The sequence below is a fragment of the Myotis brandtii genome, unplaced genomic scaffold, assembly GCF_000412655.1.
Source record: "Myotis brandtii unplaced genomic scaffold, ASM41265v1 scaffold105, whole genome shotgun sequence".
In the NCBI taxonomy this organism is placed as follows: Eukaryota; Metazoa; Chordata; class Mammalia; order Chiroptera; family Vespertilionidae; genus Myotis; species Myotis brandtii.
Window position 1 is genome coordinate 7,904,864 of NW_005353538.1, and position 9,933 is coordinate 7,914,796.

The 9,933-nt window shown below is 48.7% G+C and overlaps 1 protein-coding gene across 1 annotated transcript in view; it reads left to right on the forward strand.

Moving 5' to 3' along the window:
- The first annotated feature begins 572 nt into the window (after nucleotides 1-572).
- The window catches only part of ANKK1 (ankyrin repeat and kinase domain containing 1), a 15,144-nt gene continuing 5,783 nt past the window's right edge, over nucleotides 573-9,933 (forward strand). The window contains exons 1-2 of the mRNA XM_005856910.2: nucleotides 573-1,035; nucleotides 7,656-7,950. Coding sequence (XP_005856972.1) covers nucleotides 854-1,035; nucleotides 7,656-7,950 — 477 coding nt within the window. The 5' untranslated portion in view covers nucleotides 573-853. The remainder of the gene's footprint in view (nucleotides 1,036-7,655; nucleotides 7,951-9,933) is intronic.

A 9,933-nucleotide genomic window follows, 5' to 3' on the forward strand; every position in this document is an offset into this window, starting at 1 on the left:
AGCCGCCAGCACACCCACTCTGTGACCTGGGAGTAGGGCAGGAATCTTGCTCCCGCTGTTCCCTGAGCCTCATCCTGGTCCCAGGCAGCCAGCCAGCCCCACTACCTGGGCCAAGGAGTCCACCTCCCCCATGGGCAACCCCAGACCAGGCACCCATCCCTCTGAGGTTGGGGTTGATAGCAGGGCCGGTTGGGGGAGCTCCCTGCAGACAGGCACCCTGCCTCTCACCCCACTGTTCTTGGTGACCCCTTCTTGGTGATCTTTAATGCACCAACTCTGGTTAACAAACAAACAAATAAAACCCAGCAACAACAAAGGAAGCATTAAGCCAGTGGGACCAGATTCAGAACAGAAAAATCCCCATTGTAACTTTTTTACTCCATACTTGCTGGGGGGAGAAGGAGGGGGGCAAGCATCCACACTCAGAAATGGGGACCCCTGGCTTAGTCCTGAACCCTCATAATCCCTCAGTATGAGTTGCCCTTAGAGCTGGATCTGAATCTCTGCCAGACTCCTGCTCCCAACTTCAGGACCCCTCCTCTTCCAGCGCCCCGCTAGCTCACGGAGGGGGTGGTGGTGGACAGGGGACTCACAGGCGGAGCCTGAGGCAGGGTGCTGACTGCAAGGGGCCTCTTGGGGGTGCTCAGAGGGACATACCCTCTTCCCAGGCCCGGGTCACCACTGCCTGGGGCTCAGGGCTCAGGTCTGGGTTTTCCCCGCCCTTGCAGACAGGCTGGCTCCTCCTCGTGAGGAAGGAGGGAGGCGGCTCTCCTCCCAGTCCCAGCCTCGACCCAGACCCACCGGATCGGCGAGCGGCGGGAGCCAGGCCTGCGGAGTGCAGCGCACCGGCCCCATGGCCCTGGGTGTGGAGCAGCGGCTGGGCAGCCTCGCTGTCTTCACTCGCGATGACTTCGAGGGTGACTGGCGCCTGGTGGCCAGCGGGGGTTTCAGCCAGGTGTTCCAGGCGCGGCACAGGCGCTGGAAGACCCAGTACGCCATCAAGTGCTCCCCCGGCCTCCTGACTGAGGCCACCAGGTACCTGTTGGTCCGCTCTCTCTTTTGGGAGGAGGAACTGAGGGCAGGGGCTCCGGCAGGGACCATCTGGGTGAGGCGGGATTGCCCCCTCGGCCTTTCCAAACTCCAGCCAGCGGCCAGGTTCCCCAGGCTCAGCACGCGTTTGTCCTGTGACTGCATGCAGCTGGCACCACACCTGCTGGTGCAATCCAGAGGTCGCAGGGGAGCAGGAATTACCCTCCAAACTGGTCCTGCCTCCTTCTTCCTGGCACCTTCTTCCTTCTGGGTGTCAGGGTGGCGAGGGCTGCTCTCAGTGGCCCTCCGCCACCCTCCTACCACCCTCAGCACCTCAGGGCGGCAGGGTTGGGTTGGCTGGGTTGGCTGGGAGGCTGTGCCCCAGCTCCGTGATGCTCAGTGACCTAGGGAAGCAGTCATCTCCCATGGCCGTCCTGGCCCTGCCCAGGAGTGTAGGATAGAGGAGGCCTGCGGGATGGCGACCTGCCCAGGTCACTTGCTGGCTCTCACAGGCCCTGCTGGGAGGTTGGCCTGGAATGCTGCCCCGTCTGTCCTCACCTTTGTCTCAGGCTCCCCCCACTCTCACCACCTGCACCTCTTCCCACTGTTTCCACCATCTCTGCCTTCTCCGGAGATGGGCTCCAGTCTCATTCCCACCTGATTTGCTGGTCCTGGTTGCGCACTTGTCCCCTGTGCAGCCATGAAAGAAACACTCGGATGCGAAATTTGAGCATGAAACCCATGTCTTTCTCCCAAGGCTCCTGGGCCTTCAACTAGAGGGCCTGGGAGGGAGCACTCTTGTTGGCATGGTATTTGGATGCTCTTTGTCCTGTTCTCTGAACAAGCTCCCAAGACACAGCCTCAGGTCCCACACATTCAAGCCTGTCCCTTCCTAATTCCCAGACCCCCACCTGCTTCAAGTGAGATAGCTCCAGACTCACCCACCTTCCCCCCTTAACACCCGCCTGTTGCTTTGGGGTAGAGATAGATTATTCCAGATTTGTCCAAATCATCTACAGCCTTTGAAGTAAAGAACAAAAGCGAACAGATGGCATTGGCAGACTGCATTGTTAGACACTGACAATAGCTTCTGCCACTTTCCTCCTAAGTCCCAGGAACTCCCTGGGTGGAACTGGGTGAGGGATTTGATGGTACTTAATGCCTGCCATGCATGGAGTACTATCCTAGGAGTTTTACCTGTAGTACTTCACTGGATCCTCCTTTCATCTCCTCATTCATTCATCCTCTTGGTGAATGCTTATTGCCCTACTATATGTCAGGCACTGTGCTAGACCCTATGGTATAATGATGAATAAACAGATACAGCCCAGTTCTCCTAGAGAACAGCCTGGAGGGACAAAGACATTAATCGGTTAACCGACATGTAAACTAAGTGTGTGCTGCTGTGAGAATTATTACAAGGAAAGAGAGATGTATGGTTCTATGAGAGCTTATTAATAGCGCTTGACTGAGATCAGAAAAAGGCTTTCCTGAGGAGGTTACACTTGAGCTGATATGTGAAGGATGAGTATGAGTAAGTAGGTGAAGAGGAGAAAACTTTCCAGGAAGAAGCAACAACGTGTGCAAAGGGCCCGTGGCAGGAGGGGAACACTGAGTAAAGGATGGAAAAGTGGCTGGAGTTGAGAGAGAGGGAGCAGTGGAGAGCTCTGAAGGCTTTGCAATCAGGTGGGGTTGGTGGTGACAGGGAGGAATTGATCAGGATTTCAGTGTGGAGAGTGGATTGGAAGGTTAGAGTGGATGCTGGTCCAGTTAGGACACTGTTCTCATTGTTCAGACAATGAGACCAACAGTAGCACGCCTGGGCCTTGTCTGTCCCTCCGCTGCCAAAATAAACACTGCTGTGTTGTGATTGAGTGAAAGGGAGAGATTATGCAATATTTAGGAGGTAAAAATTCACTCAAGATGGTGCTGGGTTGGCTATAGGGGTCACAACGAGGAAGGGAGTGTGAAGGTTAACTTGATGTCTGGCTTGCCCAAAGGAACAAGGGTCCGCTAGAATGTCTATTCTGTGAGAGTCTGTGTCTATCCTGTTCCCCACTCTCTCCCCAGTGCCTGGCACATTGTTGGTGTTCAGTAAGTATTTGTTGGACTATATTGTTGACAGTATACAAGGGAAACATGAGAAGAGGCCCAGGTTTGGAGAGGAAGAGCATGAGTTCTGTTTTGTACATGTCGAGAAGAGTCATCTGGTAGCCTTCAGAGTAAAGGTCTGAGCTAACGATATTAAAATGTGTGAGTCATTTGTTAAGCGTAATTGAAGCTAGGACATGGATGACATTCATTCATGTTAAGTACTGAGTGAAGAAACCAAAATCTCTCCCTTCATGGAGTTTATATTCTAATGGAGGAAGATGATAAATAAGTGAACAAGTAAATCAATAAATAATTTGATCTATGGCGCTTATAGTCACCTGATATTATCTTGTTTAAAATACCTAAGGAGAGTTGAGTAATCTGATCTTCCAAGAAAACATGTAATCTAGGAATATTAATTTGTTGGCCATCTGTGTATGGGGGATAAGGATTGCCAGAGTTGGGGTAGGGTTGCTATTTTGTATAGACTTGAAACCCTTACTAATTAGGTACTATTTGAGTAGAGATTTGAAGCAAAGAAGGAGCAAGCCATGTTAAGGAGAGGTATTCTAGGCAGAGGGAACAGCAAGTGCAAAGGTCCTGAAGTGGGAACATGCTTGACATAATGGAGGAGCAGCAAGAGGCCAATTTGGCAAGAGCAGAGTCAGGAAGGGAGTGATTAGTAGGAGATGAGATCAGGGATCTGTGTCTGGGGGCAGATCATGTGGGGCTTTGTAGGCCATTTTAAGAACTTTAGCTTTTACTGTTGTTGAGAAGGGACCCCTGGAAGGTCCTGAGCAGAGTAGTGACATGCTCCGACTGCCATTTTGAAAATATCACTCTGGCTTCTGGGTTGAGAATAGATGGGGGAGGGTAAGGGAGAGAAGCAGAGAGGCCAGTTAGGAGGCTGGGGCCAGGATGCCAGTGGGTAGAGGTGGTGAGAAATGATCAGATTCTTGCTATATTTTAAATGTAGAGCTGACAGGATGTGCTGAGGGACTGGTGTGGGAAGGAAAGAAAGAGAGGATTCAAGGATGACACCAAGACATTGAGGACTAGGAGGTGGAGGCCCCATTCACTGAGATGAGGGAGGAGCAAGAGTTCAGCTCTGGTCATGGTAAGTGTCAAATACTCAATTGGAGATGCTAAGATTGCCTAGAGACAGAATACAGAGTGAGAAGAAGAAGGGAGAGGGCCTGGGACTGGGTGTAATGATCAAGAAGTAGGAAGAGGAGACCAGAACAAGAGACAGAAATCCTGCAGAATGTTGGCACACAGCTGAAGTAAGTTAATATTTTAAGAAAAAGAGATTGAGAGATCTGACCCATAAACAGATAACTGAACATTGTTCATAGTTTAGAACAATGTGGAGCATTGGTAACCATAGCAACAGCTGTTCAGTGAAGTCCTAAGACCAGAAACCAGATGAAAGAGGCCGGTGGGAGATAAGGAAAAGAGCAAGACCACAGGCAGGGCCAAGGCTTTCAAGAAGTCCGGTGTCCAGGGGAATTATGCAATTCCTGCTGTTCCAGTTCACAGTCCAGACACTGATGTGCAGAGCTTGCCTGCCCAGGGCATGCAGAGAGCAAGTGGTGAAACTGGGATTTGAATCAGGGCACAGTGCCCTCAGATCCCTTGCCTTTTCCCACTTCATGACAGATGTCTCAGTTCCTGTGAATCAGAGGACGCAAGGATTGACAGGTAAAAATATCACAGAGGTGAAGGGGAGCTCTCTGGAATCACAGGGAAGTAGAGAGGAAAACGGGAGAACTGGGACTGGCCAGCCAGCCCAGATTCGAGAAAGAGCAGGTGCCTCTTCCTGGAGTTCAGGAGTGTTTGGCTGGCTTCCCCCGGGGGCCCCGTGAGCACATTGCCAGCAGCTTCTGACTGCAGTGCCAACACAGCTCAGCAAATACGCCACAGCTCTGATGTGAATTGTCTCATTGAAGAAGCAACCAAAATGTCATTTCTCCCTAATCCTCATCCTGCAGTCCCCAAACAGTTCGTAGCAATTTGCATGTTCACTGCTCTGTGGACACATTCAGTGAAAAGAGTGACAGGGTTTGCAAATGCTTGTTTTCTAAGGCCTTCCCTTACGTCTTGACTTCTGTTAGATTCAACAAAGATATATTGTGCTGTGCATGGTAATGTGCTCTTGGGGAGCACCTACATGCATCATATTACAGTTTCTCCTAACATGGGACACCATGCAGCCATTGAAGTTCTTGCTTCAGTGGCTGCAGAGAGAATGACAATGTAGGGAAGTGCTCAGGCTACGAGAACCAGCCCACACCATGTGGTGGAAAGGGAGAAAGAGGAGGAAGGAGTGAAAGGGGGAAGGGAGACAGAGACCTTGGAAATGTGTTGTAAAAGAATATACTAAAGTATTGACAGAGGCCAAATTTGGAAGGTTAGAGTACTAACAATTTAATTTTTTTCTTTATAACTCTCTGTATTATCTAGATTTTCTACAGGGTGTATGTATTACTTTCATAATCAAAATGGCAATAAAAACATTTTAAAATGGAAGCAGGAGGCATGATATTGGTCCTCCAGGGGCTTGCAATCTACTTTTTTGTTGTTGTTAATCCTCATCTGAGGATATTTTTTCCATTGATTTTTAGAGAGGGTGGAAGGGAGGGAGGGAAGGGGAGAGAAAGGGGAAAGAGAAAGTGAGAAACATCCATGCCAGAGAGACACGGCCGGGGCTGGGGATCAAACCTGTAACCCAGGTAGGTGCCCTTGAGCGGGAGTCGAATCCAAAACCCTTTGGTGCACATTCTGACGCTGTAATTACTGAGCAACACTGGTCAGGGCTACATTGCAAACTCCTTCACTTCCTGTCTTTTTTCCTGCTGGCCGTCTAGAGCAGTGATGGTGAACCTATGACACGCGAACTCATTTTTTTGGTTGATTTTTCTTTGTTAAATGGCATTTAAATATATAAAATAAATATCAAAAATATAAGTCTTTGTTTTACTATGGTTGCAAATATCAAAAAATTTCTATATGTGACACGGCACCAGAGTTAAGTTAGGGTTTTTCAAAAAGCTGACACACCGAGCTCAAAAGGTTCGCCATCACTGCAATAGACCAATATATGGAGACAACCTAATTATCCATTGATAAAGAAATGAATAAAGGAAACATGGTATATTATAAAATACTAGAGGCCTGATGCACGAAATTAATGCAAGGGCCTTGGCCCTGGTCCCCTGCTCGCCGCGACTTTGTCTGGAAGGACATCTGGTCTAATTAGCATATTATGCTTTTATTATTATAGATTATTTAGTCATAAAACAGAAAGAAATTCTTACTTTATGAGAAAACATGGACAAAACTTTAGGGCATTATGCTAAATGAAATAAGTCAGACAGAGAAAGACAAATATTGTATTATCTAGGTTATACATGGAATCTGGAAAAACAGAACTCACAGAAACAGAGAGTAGATTGGTGGTTGCCAGGAGCTGGAGGATGGAGGAAATGGGTGAAGGTGGTCAAAGGGTACAAACTTCTAGTTATGAGATGAGTAAGTTCTGCTCTGCCAGTGTGGATCAGTAGTTGAGCATTGATCCAGTCACCAGATCAATTCCCAGTCAGGGCACATGCCCAGGTTTCGGGTTTGATCCCCTGTCAGGAAGCAACCCATCAATGTTTTTCTCTCACATCGATGTTTCTCTCTCTAAAATCAATAAGAACATAATTTAAAAAATAAATAAAAGCTTGAAAACATGGTCCCCAGCATTAAACGGTTTTCATTAAAGAGAGAAATGTTCATGATACATTATCTGCTTACAAGCAAATTTATTAGAAAGAAAGAAAGAAAGAAAGAAAGAAAGAAAGAAAGAAAGAAAGAAAGAGAGAAAGAAAGAAAGAAAGAAAACAAACTGAGCAAATCACCATGGATATGTTTCTGAAAAGAGTGACACCTCCCCCAAGAAGAGCCTGAGGCAGGTCCTGCAGGAGGTGCTCCCGAAGAAGGCACTGTTATCACAGGGATGCCAGCTCCATGCACATCACTGCCCCTGAAGACCTTCCTGTGGGGAAGATGTGCAGGTGGGAGACAGTGATATTGATGATCCTGACCCTGTGTAGGCCTAAACCAGTGATGGCGAACCTATGACACGTGTGTCAGAGGTGACACGCGAACTCATTTTTTTGGTTGATTTTTCTTTGTTAAATGGCATTTAAATATATAAAATAAATATCAAAAATATAAGTCTTTGTTTAACTATGGTTGCAAATATCAAAAAATTTCTATATGTGACACGGCACCAGAGTTAAGTTAGGGTTTTTTAAAATGCTGACACGCCGAGCTCAAAAGGTTCGCCATCACTGATCTAGAGCCTAACCTGTGTGTCCTACTGGCCATCCTTCCAGGTCTCTCCTTCCTCCTATTCCACCTCATGAGCTCCCAAGGCTCCTCTGGGTCTGCTCTGGCTGGCATCAAGCCTAGTTTGTGTGTCCTGCTAGTTGTTCTTGTAACTGATAGTCACCTCCTTTCACCTCTCACTCCATCCCCCTCCACAGCTCTGATGTGAATTGCCTCATTGAAGAAGCAACCAAAATGGAGAAGATCAAGTTTCAGCACATCGTGTCCATCTACGGGGTGTGCAAGCAGCCCCTGGGCATTGTGATGGAGTTCATGGCCAACGGCTCCCTGGAGAAGATGCTGTGCACCCACAGCATCTCCTGGCAGCTCAAATTCCGCATCATCCATGAGACCAGCCTGGCCATGAACTTCCTCCACAGCATTAAGCCACCTCTGCTCCACCTGGACCTGAAGCCAGGCAATATCCTCCTGGACAGCAGCATGCACATCAAGGTAATTGCCCTGGTCAGCCTCTGCCCCCTTTTACTTTGGAGCCTCCTCCCGGTGGGCAGGATTATCTACCTGTCTGACTGGCCTGTCAAGAGCTTTAAGCAGCTTCCTTCATGGGTGAATACTGAAGGCAGCAATCACACCTAAACCAGTTGGGTGAGCAGTGGAACTGGTGCATGAAGCCAGGTGTCAGGATGCCTGCAACAACCCTCTTTGGGCCTCAGTCTTCCATTTCCGATGTGGGAAGAAGAATCTCTGTCCTTCCCATGCTTTGCTTCAGGTGGGGATGTGTGTAAATGAGATGACCCTATAAAAGGTCATGATGGCCATTTTTTTTCCAGTTCCTAAAATATGCCACTCTTTTTCTGCCCCAGGACTTTTAAAAAAATATATTTTTATTAATTTCAGAGAGGAAGGAAGAGGGAGAGAGAGATAGAAACATCAATGATGAGAGAGAATCATTGATCAGCTGCCTCCTGCACACTTCCCACTGGGGATCGAGCCCACAACCTGGGCATGTGCCCTTGACCAGAATCAAACCTGAGATTCTTTAGTCCACAGGTTGATGCTCCATCCACTGAGCCAAACCAGCTAGGGCTGCCCCAGGACTTTTGTATGTTCTGTTCCCATTGTCAGGAACAGCACTCCCACTTCTCTCCTCCCCTCTGCCCCCCTTTATCTAACAAAGGGATATTCATCTTTCTGTTCTCAGCTTAAACATCACCTCTTCAGGGAGGTTTTCCCTGATCCACCCTGCAGGCCCCTGTAAATTACCCTTATTACACCTCTGTCTCTTCATATTGCTAACCCCTATTGTAAATATATAATACTAGAGGCCCGGTGCATGAAATTCATGAAAGCCAGGCAATATCCTCCTGGACAGCAGCATGCACGTCAAGGTAATTGCCCTGGTCAGCCTCTGCCCCTTTTTACTTTGTAGCCTCCTCCCGGTGGGCAGGATTATCTACCTGTCTGACTGGCCTGTCAAGAGCTTTAAGCAGCTTCCTTCATGGGTGAATACTGAAGGCAGCAATCACACCTAAACCAGTTGGGTGAGCAGTGGAACTGGTGCATGAAGCCAGGTGTCAGGATGCCTGCAACAACCCTCTTTGGGCCTCAGTCTTCCATTTCCGATGTGGGAAGAAGAATCTCTGTCCTTCCCATGCTTTGCTTCAGGTGGGGATGTGTGTAAATGAGATGACCCTATAAAAGGTCATGATGGCCATTTTTTTTCCAGTTCCTAAAATATGCCACTCTTTTTCTGCCCCAGGACTTTTAAAAAAATATATTTTTATTAATTTCAGAGAGGAAGGAAGAGGGAGAGAGAGATAGAAACATCAATGATGAGAGAGAATCATTGATCAGCTGCCTCCTGCACACTCCCCACTGGGGATCGAGCCCACAACCTGGGCATGTGCCCTTGACCGGAATTGAACCTGAGACTCTTTAGTCCACAGATTGATGCTCCATCCACTGAGCCAAACCAGCTAGAGCTGCCCCAGGACTTTTGTTTGTTCTGTTCCCATTGTCAGGAGCAGCACTCCCCCTTCTCTCCTCCCCCCCTGCCCCCTTTTATCTAACAAAGGACTATTCATCTTTCTGTTCTCAGCTTAAACATCACCTCCTCAGGGAGGTTTTCCCTGATCCACCCTGCAGGCCCTTATTACACCTCTGTCTCTTCACATTGCTAACCCCCATTGTAAATATATAATACTAGAGGTCCGGTGCAGGGGGAGGGGTGTCCCTCAGCCCGGCCTGCTCCTTCTCCAATCCAGGACCCCTCGGGGATGTCCAACTGCCTCTTGCAATCTGGGACAGCTGGCTCCTAACAGCTCACCTGCCTGCCTGCCTGCCTGATCACCCCTAACCCTTCTGCCTGCCTGCCTGATTGCCCCTAACCACCTCTGCCTGCCTGATCACCCCTAACCACCTCTGCCTGCCTGCCTGATTGCCCCTAACTGCTCCCCTACTGGCCTGATCGTCCCT